The 22,014-nt window shown below is 38.0% G+C and overlaps 1 protein-coding gene across 2 annotated transcripts in view; it reads left to right on the forward strand.

Annotated features, from left to right (window-relative positions):
• The first annotated feature begins 355 nt into the window (after positions 1 to 355).
• LOC588296 overlaps positions 356 to 22,014 on the forward strand; it is a 44,834-nt gene continuing 23,175 nt past the window's right edge. For both annotated transcript variants that reach the window (XM_030993223.1, XM_030993224.1), the window contains exons 1-9: positions 356 to 978; positions 11,301 to 11,405; positions 11,932 to 12,015; positions 12,415 to 12,507; positions 12,991 to 13,909; positions 14,376 to 14,578; positions 15,369 to 15,511; positions 17,065 to 17,124; positions 21,654 to 21,803. In XM_030993223.1, the coding sequence (XP_030849083.1) occupies positions 739 to 978; positions 11,301 to 11,405; positions 11,932 to 12,015; positions 12,415 to 12,507; positions 12,991 to 13,909; positions 14,376 to 14,578; positions 15,369 to 15,511; positions 17,065 to 17,124; positions 21,654 to 21,803 (1,997 nt within the window). In that variant the 5' untranslated portion in view covers positions 356 to 738. The remainder of the gene's footprint in view (positions 979 to 11,300; positions 11,406 to 11,931; positions 12,016 to 12,414; positions 12,508 to 12,990; positions 13,910 to 14,375; positions 14,579 to 15,368; positions 15,512 to 17,064; positions 17,125 to 21,653; positions 21,804 to 22,014) is intronic.

Genomic DNA, 22,014 nt, shown 5'->3' on the forward strand with positions numbered 1-22,014 from the left:
ACCATGTGCAAACCAACAATTACATTCGAGCAGGGTTTGTGATAAATTCGAGGTTAATAATCTGTCCCCGGAATCTGCCACGGAGCTCATTTTTAAATCCCTCTTCGCAACCAAAGCAGCCCCTCAGTAAATGATACCCCGCCTCTGTTACCCCTAATGTACTTATAGCTCCAGAAGGTTTATTTTCCGCTGCTAATACCCGATTTTCTTTTGATCAGCATAACAAACCTTCGAGTGCTGTGTATACCATTCTGTTTACAATGCGCACACACTCGACCGTGTCAAACACCCTACTACCACGTGCGAAGTAAGCGGGATATAAGCATATCGATTTATGTTGTACCAAAGTGTCGGATCGCAGGTTTGTAGTCGATATAAGCTCAAGGTTCTAGGTCATTACATTAAACACGTCTAATTTCTAGCCAAAGTCGTCTACTTTTCTTGACTCTTGGCCTAAAGTACGACATTTTCAGTTGCTGTGCATTGCGTGGAATATATTTGGAGAGTCTGCGGAGTTTTGCAAAGTTCGTCGCTGCATGAATGAAAATCCGTGATTTTTTTTTCGCGATACGCTTATTATACACACAGGCACCAGTGTATGAGTGCTGGTGAACTAGTTCGGTTGCTGAAAGTTATAAAAAGCTTGTTACAGGTTTTCATGTAAGCAACAATTTGAACCACTTATCAACAGACTTTGCTTTGGATATTTAGAACTTTTGATGGAGTAATGGATGCATTATGTCTGCGTTCGGTGGAATCTTGCAACAATACTCTGTGAACCTCGCCAGCAAGACTGGCAGTGTCGTCGGCTGCACCGTCCCGCTAGAGGTTTCGCCCCGGGACAGTATGGGCGACCCGCGCCCTAGCAACCGACTCCGTGGACCAGACGGTCACGTCAGATTTTATTCCGAATCTGCGGTGGAGTTTTACAGGCGGAATTCGTACAGTGAAAGATCGTCGTGGAGTTATGGCAGAAAGGTTTGTGAAATCAAGTTTTTGAGAATGTGTGATATGGTGTTAGTTTTGTAAGTGCGTGAAGTTTGTTGGGGTGGGTAAATAAAAACGCGCACGAAACAACAGGTGGTATAGATAGATCGGTGTCAAATCATGTGAAATTCATAACGAACAGCTAATACGTTTATTGTTTATAAAAATAATAATATAGGACTCTATTGACAAAATGGAAAAAAAACCTTTATAATTATGCTATATTATTCATTTTGTTTATACACTAAACTAAGTACATATATATGAGCAAAATACGTGTACCTAAAAGAACCTTTTTACTCTCAGAATGTATTTCATTTTTTCGGCCTTTTTAAAAAAAAAAGACGACACAGACAAGCAATATTTAAACAAATCGATCCTTTCTTATTAACATTGAAACATAATGATCGACATGACATGTTGTAAAAACGCTTGAACTTCAGACCTAGCTACATGTCATTTGGGGTTTCTTTGAACCATCCCGTCAAATGAGATTCGGCATTTTGTTTAGAGAGAGAGAGAGAGAGAGGGGGGGGGGGGGGGGTTGAGAGGGTCGTATTTCATTTTCTTGGACTTAAAATTAATTTAAAGTGTCATTGCCCTCGGCTAAATGTAATTTCACCAAGCACCATAACAAACACCAGATCTGTGTGTTTCTACAAAACATGAGTATTATTCATCTTATAAACCTTTGCTTCTGAATTATGTTTTGTTTCTGTTTAATGAAAATGAGTGTACTGTAAATTGACAAAAATACAGTAATGGTCCCGTTAAATTCATGAGGGTTGCGGGAGAGGTGCAAAACAATTCTGGAAAAAGTGTCTTAAAGAAATTTATTTACAGAACTTTGAAAGAAAAATTGTTATGGCTTTACTGTAATGTGCTTGTGAAGGTTGAAGGTTCCCTCAAAATCATAGTCGTAATTTATATATCACACAATCCATGACCCAAGCAGTATGAGTTCAATGAATTTGTAATGTTTTAAGAATATAGATATCTCTTAAAACTCCGTTTGAATTGTTCTTTTGTATTAGGTCCATGGTGCAAGCTCCCCACAATCTGATGGCAAAGTTTCACTTAATTGTAGCATAATGTAAAAGAGTCAAAGAGTATGTCATTTAAAGCCCCTCTGCACTAGTTTGGCATGGTGGGATTAGACCTCCCCGCTAGGTCACTGGCAGGTGGTTACATTGTATCTCATCAAGTCAGCTCTCAATTAACATAAGGGCATCGTTGGGGATCAACGGGTACCGCTCAGTCATTTTAGTAGTGCATGCATTGGGGCTTTAAGACACATTTCTGCAAGGATTGTCAAAACAAATGTGTTCAAAGTCAAACATTGATGTAAGAATGCACTAACTAAGTTTCCTGTCTACAACAGAAAACCCAAATTGATATAATTATTAAATTGATTTTGCACGGAAAAATGCACCAATCAATATTGAACTGTTTCTCTCGAACACAACCACAATTATCTCAACTAACCACCAAGGGCATTGACAAAACCAAGCGCAATTGATTGTTTATAACTATTCTATTATTTATGTATACAGTGGACACTTAATTAATTGTGCAAAACGTCCGGGCTATTAATGATACCGATACCAATACTACTAATAATAATACTGATAATAATTGATAATAATATTAATAATAATACAAATGAAAAGAAAAAGAAAAAGAAGAAGAAGAAGAACAAGAAGAAGGAGAAGAACAAGAAGAAGAACAAGAAGAAAAACAAGAAGAACAAGAACAAAAATAACAAGAAAAAGAACAAGAATAACAAGACCAAGAAGAAGAAGAAGAAGAAGAAGAAGAAGAAGAGCAAGAAGAAGAACAACAAGAAGAACAACAAGAAGAACAACAAGAAGAACAGCAAGAAGAAGGAGCAGAAGAAGAAGAAGAAGAAGAAGAAGAAGAAGAAGAAGAAGAAGAAGACAAAGAAGAAAACGGTCCTCTGGAATTTTTTCCGATCTATGTGCCCACTTAAAATTAATCAAATAGTTACGATTAGGAATCAATCTTGTTTTACATTGGGAGGTACCATCGGGCATTGTCGTAGTTATCTTGTTCTTAATTATCAGTTCTTGTTCAAACATCCAACTTCTTAATCTTAACCCTCGAAACCTTTTCGCACCTACTTCAAGTTGGTTATTATTCAATTACACACGTTCAGAATGTATAATGTGTATGTAGCAAGTGCCAGGCCGTCTATGTTATGTTATCAACTGAAATGTGATAAACCATAAACGAGAATATCATTTGTCAGCAAATATAGACGAATGTGACTTTGAACAGAATTGCCCTGACTGTACCAAGTTTTACATTATTTAGCTTTCTCTGATTTATATAGCTTTCGTTCATTTGTTTGAAGGAAAAAATTATTACTGCATAAAATAATGTGGGCAATGTGGAATGGATAGGTCGACCGAATACATATTGACTTACACAATGTATCATCAAAATAGCAATGGATAATGTATATATTTTGTGCGGATCTCGTATATTTTACGCTTGTAGACTTTGGAGATGTGATGATTTCGGTCTGAGGACATTTTTGGGTAACCAAAGAACTGTGAGTGATGCTGATAGAGAGACAAATATTAAAACGGTAAAGAGAGAAAGAAAGGGGAAGGGGGGGGGGGGGGTATATTCAAAGCTTGAGACTTCTGCACACATGCTCCTGCTGTCATGTTCTATCTGCTCCATCTGTCTCCTTTCCACACCATTTCACTCAAACTCAATTTTCCTCACGTGGAAACTATATTCCCAGAACCGAGATATCACTTTACAGCCGTTTTGTCGACGGTATAATCTTTGACGTTTATGTAGTACATCTTACAGATCATTTTTTTGTCGTGACGTTATATATATTGTGATATTCAAATCGTAATTTCCTTGGTGAATATTCGAGGATTAAAAAAAGAAAGAAGGGATATTTGTTTTCGATCGGCGGTATGAACGCTTCCACCTGCGTCATAATTTATGCATAAAGATAAAAATCGTCCCTTTTTGTTTTCTTAACGACTCTTCAACTGTATAAATAAAGTTCTAAGAAAGATATACATGTAAACTTTATCTCTCGAGAATAAGTCATATTACCATAATCACTTCATGAAAAGGAGGAAAGAACATAATATACCAGTGTTACCAGACTGTGTTTTCAAATGCAAAATAGCGTATTCGCAGCAAATTAAAGAAAATTATGTACTGATTTTGTTTGAAAATGACTGATTTTGAGACTTCTGAAATGCTTCAATAGAATTCGACATCTCTAGGCAATGCTGGGAATAGCATGTTATAATTCGAGATGTCCCCCGGTGTCCCCCTGAATTATTCCAGCTGACAAGGATGTTTGTCATGTCCCGATCAAATTTCGGTTATCTTCGCGTCCCAACCGAATTGGGGTCGTGATCCGAGATGTACACATAACCATGGCAACGCTGTAAACAGTTTGCTCTCCGAAGATAATAAACGACCTTCGCGGTCATCAAGAATTGACCCCAAGTCCACCGCGGGTACTTATGCGTTGTCATGTTCGGGCAACGCCAAAGGGCCAATGTGGGACTAACAAAAGATAATGATTGTGGTTTTAGCAGATAGACTGGTGTCCGTTGTAATGCGGCCTTCTTGTTTTAATTAATCAATAAATAGACACATTTGCTTAATTTATGTGCTTCTCAGAATGTGTTACTGTATACTGGCATATGAACGGCATTGCCCTCTCCATAGATCATTCCTCACGGTACGCATTACCTAATAATGACGTAATTCTATATTGTGTATTTGTATGTTTCAATTCAAATGTAGGCTTTAATTTGTTCGAAGTTGAAGGTGTGTACATTATCATTATTACCGTTTGCGATATTCAATGTACATGTACATGTATGTTTTGCTAATGATCACATTTACCGTTGATGTCAATTGTCAAATAGCTTGAATTCAAATATTTTTTCCTCGTTCATATTATTTTATGACCCCGCCCCCATAAATGGACTTCACATTCTTGCACGTCACCTAATGACGTCATGTACAATATCGCACTTTGTTCGGTAGAATTTGTGTTTGTTATCGTAGGATGTCCCAGCCATTTCAACTATTTTTTCCGTGTTGATTTACGATTCGTAGGAAAGTTTAATTTAAAAAGTCTCTCGATCAATCATTCCCAGGCACAGTCGTAACTAGGGCACGTGAATTAACAATACAAATTCGATAATAGTGAGACAAAAGTGTCACAAATATTCGAACCAATACATTTATGATTACAAAAATCACATTACAGTCATGCATAGCGTTTCGTTGTTTACGCATTTTAAAGTCGGTATATACAGCGTAGGGCCAGTCTCGAAGTTTCACCAAAAACGATTATCACAGGCATACATGTATATGCCTGGCTTGTTTTTTTATAGGTAGTTCGTATGGCCCATGAACAAGTAACACAAAGACAATTTCAAGGTCAATGCATCGAATACGACAAGTTAATGGATTTACTTTTTTTTCGTTTAATTACAGTAGAATAAACATGAAAGGTTGCCAGTTGCCGTGTAATGTGGGAGTTTAGAGTGTCATTGGCCTTTTCCATGCATGCACTCCGCTTGGGACTTTGGTCGTAAAATGGATAGAGAATGAACTAACAATAGCATGACAAGACAAATACAATATCATGTCTGTTGGCACTGGTTGGGTAACTAAATGAAAGAGAGACAGAAAGAAAGAGAGAGATGGACAGAGACAGACATAAAGAAAGAGAGGGGGGGGGGGGGCAAGACGGAGATAGGGAGTATTGTGCAAAACATCATAGTTGTTAACAAAGGCATGTTAATGGACTTAGATAAAAACATGCACATTATTATAGAAAATGTGTCCAAATTGACGTAAGAATTTCATGTTCCATTATTTCGTTGCAAAACAGAAAATGAAGAGATGTAGCCCCGCCCCTTCCCTCGCGAGACTTGGTGATCTGTTATATTCGGACATCTAGTGGGTTTTGTTGATACTTTTTAATCATGTCTGATCTAGAGGGTACTTTTAATGTTCGTTTTAACATATTTTGTTGAAGAAATTACTATAAAAAGTAGCATGGGAATACTAAAATTGATCGAAATGATATTAATAGGAGCGGTTGTACAAACGAGCAGGCCAGGAAACATTATCTTCAATTTGGATGTTATGATTAGTGAGGTTGTCAAATCTGCAACCCATGCAGCCAAGCCAGAGGGAACTCCCTCCGCATTAACTCGGGCAAGCCTTTTGGGTTTTCAAGAACAACCTTTATTTACAAAGTATGAATAAAATCTGAATATGATTGTAAACCGACCTGTTATATATCATATCTTCCTCGTTTGTTATGATTCACGACATTTTACACCGAGTCTTTGTGACATGTAGAGATTACTAATGGACTAAGGTTGTGCTTTTGAATGCATGGGCAAACTTCTACAATTCGTAAAGACCTATTAAACGTTTTATGTATATGATGTAGTATTGCAGAGACTATAACGGATTAAGGTTGTGCTTGAATGCATGGGCAAACTGACGTTATACATGTATGTAGATGGCATACTGGCGATAGTGGTTGCGGATTTAATGAGGGGGCAGAAGGACCTATGCCTCCTCTGAAAACGTATCAGCTTGATTTTGTTTTCGCTCCTTCTATACGAACCATCTAAGAATTAAGCGAATATCAAACTAAGATCTCAAACACAGCAACGGTTTCCTATGTCCCACGCTTCCTTCTTCTCTTTCTGTTTTAAAATGTTCATCTTCCCCTCCGTCCTTTTCCCTTCTTTTTCTTCATCTTCCTCTCCGTTGCCTTCTTCGCTTTCTGTATGTATGTGTTCTTCTTCCCGTCTTCTAAGTTCTTTCCCTTCTTCTCCTCCTCCTTCTTCTTCTTCTTCTTCTTCTTCTCCTTCCTTTTCTTCTCCTTATATTTATACTACTTCTTCTTCTTCTCAAGTTCTCCTCCTTTTTCTTCTTCTGCTTCTCCTTTTCTCCTTCTTCTCCGTCTTCTCCGTCTTCTTCTTCTCCTTCTTCTCCTTCTTCTCCTTCTTCTCCTTCTTCTCCTTCTTCTCCTTCTTCTCCTTCTTCTCCCTCTTCTCCCCTTCTCTTTCTCCTTCTTCGTCTTATTCTTCTTCTTGGGGAGCATCTGCCTTGATATTCCTGTCACTCCACCGATGGTAACAATGAGGACATTTTCTTAATCAAGTTAATTGTGACGTAACAAAGCACAGTGATTGATCGATTGCTGAAACCAGTTTCGCTGATACTTGTGATAACAATAGAAGATAGCGTCAGGGTGAGATGAGGAGATAAAATGAATCTGAATTGACGCCATTTTATCGATTTGATCATCGATCGCTAGTGACTGATTTATATCATTCATCAAGCGATCGATGCTTTTAGCTTTCATCATGTCCATTAAAGCGCCTTAAGTGAGAAATAGCATGTATCTCTGTGCTGTGGGATAATTGATACGAAATTGGCTCCGAATGTTTTTGTTTTCTCAGTTATGACAACTATTGGCAGAGTGAGAAATAAATCGGTTTGTGATTGTACCTGCGAGATGGCCTAAAGACCGCGCATACCCGAGTCCGATTTGTTGTTTCTTCTCAAAATTGCATGCCTTCTTGCAGCTATTAGGGACTTTTAGATTTGCACGTCGACATAGTGGACTGCTACGTGTGACGTGCTATTAAGGCACTGGCAGTGCCTTAAAAGGACGTCACATTGCCTTAAATGGACATCACACGTAGCAGTCCACTATGTCGACATGCAAATCTAAAAGTCCCTGTTTATAAGGTTCTTAAGACGGATTGAATAACAGTTGGTCGAAGCAGGGGTCGAGATTTTGTCCCCCAAATCTCACTGACGCAGAATTGTATGCATTACATTTTGTAATTATTAATGATAGCATAAATTGTATATTTTGGGTTCAGGCTGCGAGCCTCTTGGTTCTAAAGAAAACCTTATTCTACGCATGTTTCAAATAAATATTGAATACGACGTCTAAATTATGGCGGGGGCGTTGGATTTTTTTGTTTGTTAGCAACAAAATATATAGATAAACCGTATCAACAGTGAGAAAACTTCACGATGTTTGAAAATGATAACGAACCTGAGAAATCATCCCAATCAGTAAGCTTAAGCAAAAACTACAAAATAAAAATCAATTTTCCATGCTAGAATGACAATGGAAGAATATCCTTTCATGCTAGAATGACCTCCTGAAGTCGATTCAAATATTTGCACTATTGTGACCTATTATCCATTCATGGCGTATTGATTAATTGCCAAAGATGGCGTCCTGCGCAATTGTGCGCCGTGCGAAGGCCGATTAATGGAACAAAAGAAATGCCCGCGATCGGTTTTTTTGCTATCACAGTAATTGCTTGTCAATGTCGGACTCCGGCTGTGATGAGTCTGACCAAGAAGTTAGTCTGACTATAGACGGAACAATCCATCGACTTGGAGACGTTCTCTTTCCTTTCGTTGGAACACTCCTTTTGACTTTTTGACACTGCCCTCTTAGTCTTAAGGCCCGGTCACACAGAGGGGACGCATGGGGGACGCACGGCCGGCGCATGGAAAATTTGCAATTTTGGCCAGTGCGTTGTCGTGCGCCCAACTTTTGTCGAAGCTATACAGCTAGCTGACACCAAATGCATAGCGCGCTGGACGCATACAGGGCGTATACAGGGCGCACACAGGGCGCACACAGAGCGCACATGAAAACAACTTCCACGAATGCACAGCGTGTTGCTAGCGCGCTGGACGAATGGTCCACGCATGCACCGCGTTCTACGACGCACGGCCAGCGCATTGGAAATCGGAAAAGAACGTGTGCCTAACTTTTGTCATGATTTTGGAAAAGCTAGCGAGCTGACACAAAATGCACGGCGTGTAGCTAGCGCGCTGTGCGTATACAGGGCGTGTGCCCCGCGTTTGTCTGGCGCTGGTCTAGCGCGCTCCACGCATGTCTGGCGCTGGTCTAGCGCGCTCCGGCGCATGTCTGGCGTGCCTTTGGCGTGTATATTCATGCGTCGAGCTCGGCGCACGTTTTTGAGCATGCTCAAAAAATCCCGACGCACACAGCGAATGACGACGCATGCATAGCGCTGGTCCAGCGTTGGTCCAGCGCGCTCGACGAACGAGTAACGAATGATGACGCACGCCTAGCGAACGACAACGCACTGGCCAAAATTGCAAATTTCCAATGCGCTGGCCGTGCGTTCCCCATGCGTCCTCCCTGTGTGACCGGGCCTTTAGGAAAGGGATTCGGTGAAGCCAGATATAGTCTTATCGAAACATATTCCCGAACGAAAAGACTGATTTTTCGTTCTAGGCTGTGTTTTTCAACTCCTCTATGAATTCAGTATGAATGCAGTCGTATTGGGGAACGGTATTTGCTTTGGTTTGGCCAAAAATCACCTTAAATAATAACGAAGGACAAAGCGGGACATTTCGTCATAAAAAAGAAAATGTCGTCTGCACTTGAAACTTAATATGGACGAAGCTTAGGTTACGTCCACGCATGCTTCATGTCAAGCTCCCCTAAAATAACCTCCTCGATATTTATATAAATCGGATTAACGGATAGGAACTAAGATCGACGTTAAGTCCAACTTAAATAGAAGGCCAATCATGCCAATGGTTGCTTTCACCTTTATATAATATTTTTCCTTCAATAATGAACTATACAAAATTGTAAATTTTGTAGATATGTGAACTTGATTGTAAATCCGTTGAGAGACAAATGCCAGTAAATGGTGAGAGAAAACGGTCGCATGAACGGCCTGCCATAGTTAAGTCCAACCCAAAGTCGATCTTAGTCTTTGTGAAACACCCCAAGGGAGGGTGGAAAGCTAGGAAAAATACATAGTTTTAGTTTTCCTTGAATAGTTTGATATGCCCACATGTAACCAAAAGCGTGCTCTTCCAGTGAAATTAGCTGCCATTAATTTGTTTCAAAACAAGGATACGACTGTATAATTATGCAATCATTCAGGCTGTACATGTTGGTGACATGTTAAAAACGTTATTATGTGCAGTTTACCGTACCTATATACCTTGTGCGTTGTGCCGTGGTAATGTTTGCCGTAACTAACTCTTTTTGAAGAAAAAAAGTGATCCTTTGACCAGGGCCTTTGACTTGCGCAACTGAACCCCACCTAAAAGCCTACAGTGGTGTGATCGTTGTGCACTTTGTTCTAGCCATTCAGAAATAGCTGATAACAACAAATCATTCTCCTCGTTACCATCAATAGTTTCTATCTCTGCATTTAAATTCTAAAATGCCCCAAGTCCAGCTTTTTGGGGGATAAAAGGATGACCCAGAAGCCTGATAAATGCAAGGACTTTCGGAGCAACTGTTTTTTGTTAGGGGCAAAACGCGTCATTGTGTGCTAATAGATTTGTTCGTTATTGATACCTGTTAAATGAGCTGTTTGCCAAACAGATACTTATCACTGCAGGTACGTGATATAGCACATCCTATGGTTTCAGCGGGGATCAGGACCCTGTTTCATGAAACCTGTTATCAATAACAAGATGCGATCATTGTTATAAGCCACTGAAATCCTTAGCTTTGATTGGCTATGCGCAGATTTATTATAGATCTCTCGCAGTTGCTATTGATACAAATGTTTTATGAAACAGGGCCCACGGCCTTTTGCTTCTTTTATGAACCAAAAAGGATGTTTTCTTTTGGTTAGTTAAAAAAAGAAAACAATAATGACGATGCATTTTAATAGGAGAGGGAAAATAATAGGGAAGGCTTTGTCATAATTTGTGTAACTTTTGTCTATGAAAGTGAAATTGATATTGGTCCTCAGTATTTTGATTTCTATTGATACATTAATGTAATTAAGAATGTCCTTGCATTGAGAATCTGGACAATATTAAGATACAGTTAACAACTACATTATTCATACAGTACATTACCAAGTTTTGTAATTTTTTATAAGTACGTGAACAATTATTTTTCCCGATTTATGTTTCTTGAGAATGTGACATATTAAAGATTACATCTAGTATTCCGTATTTAACCAGTCCATTTTTCGTACTTGATTAACGGAAAACACAAGAAAAAAAAACATGAAGGTGACAAGGGGTATGAATAATTCTTTTTTTAAATGTATTTCCTTGTTGGCCAAATCTAGGACATACACTGATTCATACCAAAATATGTTAAGGTCATGTTTGTCAATATCTATACTACATGTACTTCCACTTACCCCCCTCAAAAAACTAAACATGACAATTGTGGATATTATACTTCATATCATCTTATTATATTTTTCATTATGTATTTGCAGACTGACCAAGCTTCGTCTTCTGTGGAATCAACAACAGATACCAAGGCAGACGATCAGGGGTCAAAGTTCATATCAGCATCATATGCTGGGCCTGACACTAATGGGGTAAGATCTGCAACAGGCCCATCCGGGCATCGCCAGAATATTTTGGATGGGATCAGACTTGCCTTCATAAAAGCAAATGTTTCAACTGAATATATAACCCCTTACATTTTATCACCTTAAAATATATTTCACAACAATACTATTTAACAAATTCAGACTGGTGTAGTAAAAACAAATCAATTAAACGTTTTGCTATGTTCTGCGACAGGTTCAGAGACAAAGACAAGCTATGTCACTTGTATTGCTGACTTAGGTCCATTCTTTCCAATTTCTTATAAAACTGTTCCTGTCTGCATACAGAAAAAGAATGATGTTTATGCGTGTAAGTAAACAACCAAGTGACCCACAGCTTTACATTCTCTCTGAGGGACTTGATAATGAGGATTAAAGCCTTATGAAAAGCCACAAGTGTATTGGCTTGGTTTCGAACCCGGGACCTCACGGTTATGAGACCACTGCTTTACCGTCGAGCCATCACGCCTCCTCTGGATAATCTTAACCAACTTTTTATGTCTATGATTTTCAGAGCACAAGCCAACGGTACTCAAGACGTAAAGCGTTGAAGAAAATGAGACTAAACAATGACAGGAAGATCATCTCCTATTTGAGGGTGAGTTATTTTTGGTTTTCCCAAAATTTATTATAAAAAGAATACCATATATTGATGACAGAATTACAGAAACAATACATATATCCAGCTGCAATTCTTTTAAAGAATCCATTTAGCTAGTTCTATTACATGAATTGGATTTATTTCAACTATTTTCTCTTGTTCAAATTCAATTTAAATCTTTTTAAATCATCACCACAAAACTGATAGTGATGAACAGGGTGAATATTTATGACCATATGTACTTACTCTAAGTCGCAAATGATATCGCTAGTGACATTCGTTTGTCTCGCAATGTATGGTCAACAAGAGATCTAAAAGATCATGACGTTTTGTGTGCCGCTGCTAAATTTCATCAGGCGATAAAATTAAAGCTTTCTTTTTTCTTTCATTTCTCAGCAACGTTTTCGGGAGCGACCTGAACCATGGATGGATAACGAGACTATAGATTCTGAGGGCCAGGGAGATAAAGTTTACAAGTTTAAGCCCAAGGTTTGAATATACAATTTAACAATTTCCATGTTTTCAAAAAGAAATTAAAATATCATTATGAAGTTGAAGAAACAATCTATGCACAACAAGATTAGTTTATTTTGTTTCTTGATGGATGGAGGCACGTCAAACTTTTCTAAATACTGGAATCTTGTTTTTTCATTCTACCTTTCATTGTCAAATGTATGACGGTCCTTTTTATTCTTCTTATTTTTCTATGAATTTTTGTAATATACCTTGTATTTGACCTTTGAAATGCTTTGTATATTAGTATTTGCATGTTTTTTAAACTGAAGAATGAAAAAAGACTGAACTGAGTCAGCTAAGTTAACATTTTACTGAAAGTAATTTTGTAAAAAGGTACCCTAGAATCAAATGAATGTTTAATACAAACCATGCGATTTCAGACCTGTATGATACTGCAAAATAAATAAAATGCTCATGCATAAACTGCCAATTTCCGCTTCATCTCCTGTTGTACAGACACCAGGTCGGGTTGATATCTTCACCAAATACAATGAAATTGGAGGTCGTGTCAGCAAGGAGGGTCACGTCCTGGATGGTTTATATCCTGGAGCCTTTTCCTTCACCCCTCTGCCGAAAGATCACCCTCCAAGCCCTGAATATGATGAATCTGTTCTGGTAGATGGAGCAGAGGACAAAGCTCCAGAGACATCACAGGAGGAAGTCCACAGAACTGTTGAAACCAGGGCCAGCTCAATCCTTGAACCATTGACCATCCCGGGAGCAGGAGCCAGTGGGGAACAACCTTTGTTTCAGAAGGGGAGTCCTGCAGTAACAGCTCTAAGCCATGACAGGGCTCCTTCTGAAAGACTTGAACTTCAGTCCATCACTGGCTTATCAGACAGTTTGTCCTCGATGGGATCTAGGAACTCCTCGGGTAGGTCACGCTTGTCAAGTGGCATGAGTCGTGACGGAAGTGTGGCAAACACTTTGGTCAGTTCCTCAAGAAGCCCAAAGCCTCCAGACTTAGCGATCAAGCCCGAGAAAGCAGTAGGAAAAAGTAAACCCGTGTCTCCTCTCGTCAGATCGCCAAGTCAGTTGTCACATTTGCCTTCAATCAGTACTAGTAGAGTATCATCACCACTTGCCTTGCACTCCGGCAAGGACCTGAAACTTCCTGCCCTTGGAGCGGACACCAGATGCCATTCAACAGTATCACTGGAATCTCCCAAAAGTGGACACCAAATGCCAGTCGAGGATGCACACTCTCGTGTATCTCCTGTACCTACTCCTTATCCGGACCATGACGATGGGCTGGACTCAAAGAAGTCTCTGGAATACCAGCAGATTGTTGACAGGGTTCTGAAGAGCAAGGTGGATGTCCACTGTACCTGGGTGTCCAATACATTTAGACTCTATGTGTCATCTACCTTCACCGGTATGGAATCTCTATTTTTAGATATATATCATTAATGTATGTAATTTATTAGCAAGCTGTTTTTTTTTTAAATATAGAATGCAATTTAGATCAATCAACATTGCTTTGGCATATACTAGTAGAGGATCTTTATAACTATGGTAGGCATGCACCCAGGGTGGGAATTGTACTTCAAAAGCCCAGTGCACTACTTTTAGCTACTTGCTCCCTCTATATAATAAACAATGCCTAATCGGTGCCTGTTGGTCACCCATAATCCTCTTTTTCCTATGTTAATTGAGAGCTGATTTCATGAGATAAGCACCTGTCAGTGACCTTGTATGGAGGCCTAATCCCTCCTGGCCAAACTAGTACAGACAGGCTTTAAAATACACGGTTTCATGTGCCACTAAGGTAAAATGGTCGAAAGCAATGGAGGTACTTTTACACTAAGATTAATACAATTCTGATCATGCATTTTTCATAGATTTTGGAGCTGAGCGCACTGTCCTCATAGCCAAGGCCTACCCCAGGCTGCGGGCGTTCTGTCGTGAAAGGGGTTTTGAGTTCCAGGTATGTGACATGAACTGGGGCTTGAAGGACTACTCCACAGACGATCATTCCTACGCTAGCGGCTGTTTGGCAGAGCTGCAGGAATGTGAGAAGGTGTCAAAAGGGCCATTCTTTGTGGTGAGTAAAATTGGATAGTTGGGATACTGGCTTCAGTGACAGTTGACTTCAACGCTTGACTGAACACCTTTCACACTCTCATTCAGGATGTATATCAGGGATCACTTTGTCTCAGAGCTGAATCTTCTCCTCATTAGTGGTTTAAAGCCCCACTGTCCTACTTGTAGCTACTTGCTCCCTCTATATAGAAAACTTTCCCAATCTGTGCCTGTTCGTCCCCCATGATCCTCTTTTTCTTATGTTAGTTGAGAGCTGAGTTAATGAAATAGCCACCCGTCAGTGACCTTGCTGTGTGGTCTAATACCTTCTGGCCGAGTAGTATTGACGGTCTCTAAAGTACATTTGGAGAGTGGAGTTCACTGTTTTTGAGCATGGCCTGAAGTGATCCCTAATGTGACTCCTGTAGATTTCTTATAGTAACCTTTATTAACCCTGACCCTTACCTTATCCCTTGCCATAAACCTAACTGACCCCAGTCAGAACCATAACTCTAACGCTATCTGTGATATATTTAGTTTGTAGTGATTGTCACCAGACCTTGTTAAATCACCAGGTCATAGGTCTAGCAGTATTTTGAAATCATTTGAAAGTCCTTGCATTTATTTATGAATTTTTGTTATAGAAACATACAGAAATGTGATTTATAGTTTGTAAGATGTTTATTTAGCTTAGCACTAACCCAGTCGATTAAACCTCTTCTATTTCTTGCATCAACAGTTCATATCCCTTTAATATCTTACTCAGGGAATATCTTTTTTGTTGCTTCCCCCTTATCATACTTTTTTCTTAGACCCTCATGGGACAGAAGATGGGATTCCAAGCTCTTCCAGATTCTTTCCCAGAAGAAGACTTCTCATCGCTGGTATCTGCGATCGAGAGGGAGAAGGCTCACTATGTAGCTACAAGAAGACCATCTGCGTTCCCTGCACAAAGGTAAAAGAATTTTCACAGAGGTTGAATGGAACCTATAATATGAATGTTGTGATATAATAACGTAGCTCGGGTAGCTTTAGCGACATGTAGGGAGACAGCAAGCACAATCCATGTGGGACCAGGGCCGTATTTCACAAAACTTGTCATCAGTGACTGGATTTAGCTCATGCTGCAGTCATAATTATAAACCTTTAGGTCAGTCAGGAATACCATGACTTTTACAAGCCGATCGCCTGTCCGATTATCAAGATATTTATGATTGGAAATCAAAATTTAAAAATTTGATTTCCTAACGGTTTTTATAACACCACAGATTGGTAGGGAAAATGAGTATGGTGAAACCTGTCACTCAAAGATTTTTCTATTTTTGAGGCACTACATGATTATTTTGAAGTGTTATTTATTCTAGAGCTTCAATATTACACCATATCACAGACGCTTATAACACGTAGGGCCATGCATCTCAGATTCAACATTGTTAAACGATACCTTTAACCCTTACTGTACTGGGGGGGGGGCCTGGGAGGCCCCCCCTCGACATTTTCGGAGATTGCGCCGCAACCGCTTGGAATTTTGAATTGTCGTTTCATGACTTTTTTCCCTCAAGTCTTACGCACATTTTGATACCATTTTCGTCGAAATCGGATATACCTGTAAGGCGTTACATAACAATTAGTATGCGCATGTCATCAAAAAAAAAAAAAAAAAATGAAAATCGCATCAAAATTTGCATAAATTATCATTATTAATTACATTAAAATATCTTTTTTGTGTTAGAAAAGAAGTTTCATATGAATAATGAGTTTCAACATTCAAAAAGTGGAGTTTGACACGTTTTCGGTAAAATGCATAAAATTAGCGCATTTTGCATAATTAATTAGGCTAACGAGAAAAATTTGCATATTCGGAAAAAACTAATTATACCATCTTGTTCCTTACGTAAATATCTACAAACATGCAAATTTTCGTGTTCATCGGACAATCGACGGCCGAGATCATAGGGGGGGGGGGGCCTCCCAGGCCCCCCCCCCCCCCCCCCCCCCCCCCCCAGTCAGTGGGTGCTCAAAATAGCCCAGTACAGTAAGGGTTAATGGAATGTAATGGCATAAATATTTATTTAAAAAAAAAATCATCTGGCCAATTAGTCACAACCTTTCTTGGATGTAGGCCTGCACCAGACATACAGTAGTAATGTAGATGACAGCATAAAGAATCCCAAATAAGGGCAAAACAAACATTACTTGGCCAAAGTTTTCCTTGGTTTAAAGCCAGAGTTTTTATGTGCCACTATATCTTCCATACATCTAGGCCGACTGTTGGACAGTTGACATTCTACTTGGAAATCTAAAACTTACTAATTACTAACGGGAATATATGTGTTTCAAATGGTAAATTGATTGTTTGTGACGAAGAGTGAGGTATACTGGTACAAGAATTCAATTAATCAAGGGATTTCATGATATCTTGAAGGTGTTTAGCTTTTCTTTCAATGTATGTGTTTGTGGGATTCTTCTTCCATGTTCTGTGTTCGCTTTTTTATTACCATACTGCAGTATTGAGGAGCAACTGAACAGTCGACCCATCACAGTAGAGTCAAAGAAAGATGGAACCAGGTAACTAGATAAAATCTCGCGCTTCGCACATAGATGTATAGAATTTCTGTAAGAGATCAAGTTAGAGTTAGTAACCCTTGATACTCAGTGAACAAATTAGCCCATCTTGTATAGTGCATGCCAAGATCATTACCACTCATAACTTAAAGTGAATCCATTGCCATAAGAGGAGTTGAACTTACTATCAACCATTACTCACAGTTACTTTCAATCCAGTTGTTACATTAAGATCACAAAACATCAAAACATATGTATTTTTCTCCTACAATGAATTCAAACATATTTTCTTTGTCTTGATACCTGTGTATTATATGTAGTATATTTGTGCAGATTTTCATATTGTTGTTTGCTTGCTTAATGATTTTATTCATGTGCATGATTTTAACCTTGTTTGCATGTAAAAGGTGATGATGCTGTTACTAAAAAGTGTCAACTGCAAAAATGTTTTGTGGCGATGTAGTAGATTGTTATGAGAAAAGAATTGCTGTACATTTTATATGTATCGATTTCATTTCGTAATTAATCAGTTTCATTTTGTAATTAATAAGTTATTTTGCCTTTGATGTTATAGTCTAATGTTTGCCCAATGTTTTACTTCAAATGAAGTGCATGCTAACATTTTGCCTGTTTATGCTTTGTGTTTGAATAAAAAAAGTGAGCTTTTTTGTTTTCCCTTTAATTACCATAATGCCATTCCGAATTGCTGGAGTTTTGCTCGTTAGATTTTCATCTTTCTGTTATCGTTTGTTTAGATTTGTCACAAGAGCATCAATAATGACAAGTAATGTGCATATGTATATTTTTCTCCAGATTTAAGCTCATCAGAGGAACCCGTTTTATGATGTAAAAATTATCAAAGTCTATTCAAAGCTTTAGGCACAGTTTTCCTTCACGCAACAGTTATTTAGCAAACACATGGACCCTTTTTACAAGCAATTCTTTTGTCTATTTGCACATTGCAGTGAATGATTTAAAAATGTGATGCACACAAGGTTTCAGGGCTTAAAATGCAACAAAATTTACAATTGTTAAGGGGAACATTATACTCTAAGAGGGATTATGTGGATGCAATCACTCTTTATCTGGAGATAAATGGAATCTTATGCCTAGACAAAATTCCTCTTTGTCACCAACTTCACATTATTTTTCCAAAGGTCTCACTGCTTTGACATCAATCCAGAACTGTTATTACTGTGTAACAAAGATAATCATTGAAACATGCTGCTTACAGTCACCTGCATGCTATGACTTCATTGCCATTCCTACCATCACCCCTTTTACATATCCCTCTTTTCATCTCATTTCAATGCATGTGACCATTCTCTCTCCACCAATAAGTACAAAACGTTCTTTCCTGTCTGGTGTTAATCGCATGATGCTTACCATGAGGGTGTTTGGAGGGATGACTCGACGGTAACACGCCTATGTTTCTATCGGGCAAGTCCAAGCCATTTTGTCCCATACATTACCGACCACACCTTTGATTTAATATTAAATCTAATATCAGTAAGTGGGTAATTGGGTTTATTTACCCATGGTTGCCACATACTGCTTTTCCTGCTGGCACTGCTATTTGAATTTGATTTAATTTAATTTAATTTATTTATTTCACATATGGTTGAATGTATACAGAAAACAAACAATTTTACAAAACAGAGGATATAAAATCTGGAAACAATATTATAAAAATTGAATTAGTAATATGTACATTATTGACAGTTGAACAAACTTGACACTAGTTTGAAGATTATTGAAGGGTCAAAAAACCATGTACAAACACCAAGCAAGGGTCAAATCCCAGGATATTTCATATGAGAGTCAATAGCCTTCACTATACCGTCCTGCTCCCACAATGGTGACCGTATCAAGTTGAAAACATTACCAGACAGACCTTGAAAGGGATCATACATCAAATCAAATGATATTCTTATAATAATAATAATCACATTTGTATAACGCTTAATACTACTTTTATAAGCGCTTTACATTGTAATTACTATCACCCCGGTCATTGGATTCAAGTGCTCATCTGTACATGATAGTGCACATTCTCTGCTCCCTTGGGAGCATTCACATTTTAAAAAGACACACATGCCAATCCAACCACACCAAAGTTCACAGCCTACCGGGTACCCATTTAACACCTGACAAATATAGATTAAAGTCGTGCCAAAGGATATATTCTTCTGTCAATTTTCTATTCACAATTCCATTATGGAGTTCAATGGTGCTTGGTAACGTATGGGATATCACTTGGACATGCCCTGTTTGTTTTGATAGTGAGGGAATTTTACAGGAATTTCTGTTTGTTAATTTGTTTTGGTGGAAGGAAACGTTCTCTGTTAGTAGTTATTATTGTTGAAGCAAGAGAAAGGTATACAACTTAGAGAAGTTATTAAATGTACCGGCCTGGTAATTTTTGAATTAGATTTACCTGGGAATATTGTTATTCTTTGTATGCATACAAAATGCGAAAATTTATGAGAAGAAAAAATTCATTTAATTGTTTATAAATTACTAGGATTTACTGATTATTTAACAACAAAATATTTATGTGCATTTATAACAAAGGATTTTTATGACATTCCCTGAATGATGCATTCTCTGAAATGATTAGTTAAGGTTTAAAATCAAATTAAAGTTATTCTTAAATTTGTATGGATATCATTCGACATATCTAAAGAAGTTTAAAGAACATGTTAGCTTCAATAAATAATAATAATAAAAATTGCTTTTATATAGTGCTTAATACAAATGTCTCTAAGCGCTTTCCAAATATAGGAGAAATCATGAAATCATGAAATTCTTTGTTAGAAATAGAAATCACCATTGTATTCACCTTGCATGCCTTCTCATCTTTATCACTTAACGCTTTCTAACTTTCACCTGCTCTTTCCATTATGTGCATGCTTCATTCATGATAGTCGGAATTCAGTATGGCGGTAAGTTGGTGTTCCTCATTCTGTGTTTATGATGAAAGTTTCTCCCTTTCAACTCTCATCAGAAATAATTTTTCTTATTCAGTTTTGTGTTCCATGATCTCTGCTCTTTCTTAACAACCCTCCAAGAAATATGTAGATATACATTTTTGATTAATGGTCAACTGTGCATGAGAGGATGTTAAGATGAATTGTGGTTGTGAAAATGTATGTTATAACCAAATATTTGATGAAGATATTTATCCTTTTTTAAAGTAGCAGTTTGCAAATTCCTCACTTCAGTTCAGTTCACTTTATTCAACCATTTATAATCAAATAAACAAAGCATGTACATATGTAATACAAATAAAGAATGGTTCTGCCCGGATTCTGAGCAAACTAATTTAGTCTTTTATCCTGCCAATAGGTAAATCCCATCATTTGAAACATTCACTGATTACAGCTAAGCATAAATTTTATATCACATCACACAAATACAATAGGGGACACAAGCTCAGTGGTAGAGCAGTGTTCTTGTATAGGTCCCAGGTTCGAAACCAAGTCAATGCACCAGTGTCCTTTAGTATGGAATGCATTCATCCTCATTACCAAGTCCTGCGGAGAGGACTTAAAGCCATATGTCCCCTGTTTGCTTAATTATACTAACATACTAATGCTTTCTCAGCAGTCGGGTAAAACAAAACATCCAACCAAATCGAACCAAATCAGACTAAATCCAACCAAACCAAATCGAACCAAATCAAACCATATCAAACCAAATCAAACCAAACCAAATCAAACCAAACCAAATCAAACCAAATCAAACCAAATCAAACCAAATCATACCAAATCCAACCAAATCGAATTAAATCCAACCGAACCAAATCAAACCAAATCGAACCATATCAAAAACCAAATCAAACCAAACCAAATCAGACCGATTCAAGCCGCCAAACCAAACCAAATCAAACCAAATCAAACCAAATCAAATCAAATCAAACCAAACCAAACCAAATCAAACCAAATCAAATCAAACCAAACCAAATCAAACCAAATTAAACCAAATCAAATCAAATCAAATCAAACCAAACCAAATCAAACCAAATCAAATCAAACCAAACCAAATCAAAGCGAATCAAACCAAATCAAATCAAATCAAACCAAACCAAATCAAACCAAATCAGATCAAATCAAACCAAATCAAAGCGAATCACCCCCACTGTATCAGGGTTCCTTGTCCCCACAACTAGATTTCTTTTATTTTAAGATATCCCACCACTGCCACCATTAAATTAAAAATATACAATATTTCTTTTAATGATGGCTATAAATGTATCACTAAATCACTTTGTGATATTGAAGATGATAATAATAATAGGTAATAGTAATGATAATGATGATAATAATGATAGGTGATAGTAATGATAATGATGATAATAGAATGATAATAATGATAACAATTGTAATGTACATATTTTTATGTTTATGTTTATACATAGATATACTTCTTTAGCCTGCAGATTAAACATTATGATATGATATTAACACTCATGTAATTTCTTTAAAAAGATGTTCCATGTCAACTTATCAGTACTTTCTTGTTCCATTTAGTGAGGTCGAAAGGTTGCCAGCGGAAGGCCAGGAAGACCTGGAGAAGGGCCCTGTTGAGAAGGAGTTTGAGGCGGATCTGAACGCCCTCCAGACTTGGTACAAGCTGGATGAGAATAATGTTCCACCTGTCTACATCTTACAACCAATCAGGTGAGAAGGGTCACATGGTCATAGGGTAATTAGGTGAAAGGTGATATTGTGGATACATTGTAAAACTTCAATGAGAAGCAAATTCAATTAAAAAAAATATTTCATATCAAGGCCCTCGCAGAAGTCAAGGGCAGTCTATAACTAATCAGTGCATCCAGAATTTGTGCGTTTGTGTGTGACCACCCATGAATCCCTCTTACTTTGAAGTAGA

This window comes from Strongylocentrotus purpuratus, unplaced genomic scaffold, assembly GCF_000002235.5.
Source record: "Strongylocentrotus purpuratus isolate Spur 01 unplaced genomic scaffold, Spur_5.0 spur5_scaffold_20, whole genome shotgun sequence".
NCBI classification, from domain to species: Eukaryota; Metazoa; Echinodermata; class Echinoidea; order Camarodonta; family Strongylocentrotidae; genus Strongylocentrotus; species Strongylocentrotus purpuratus.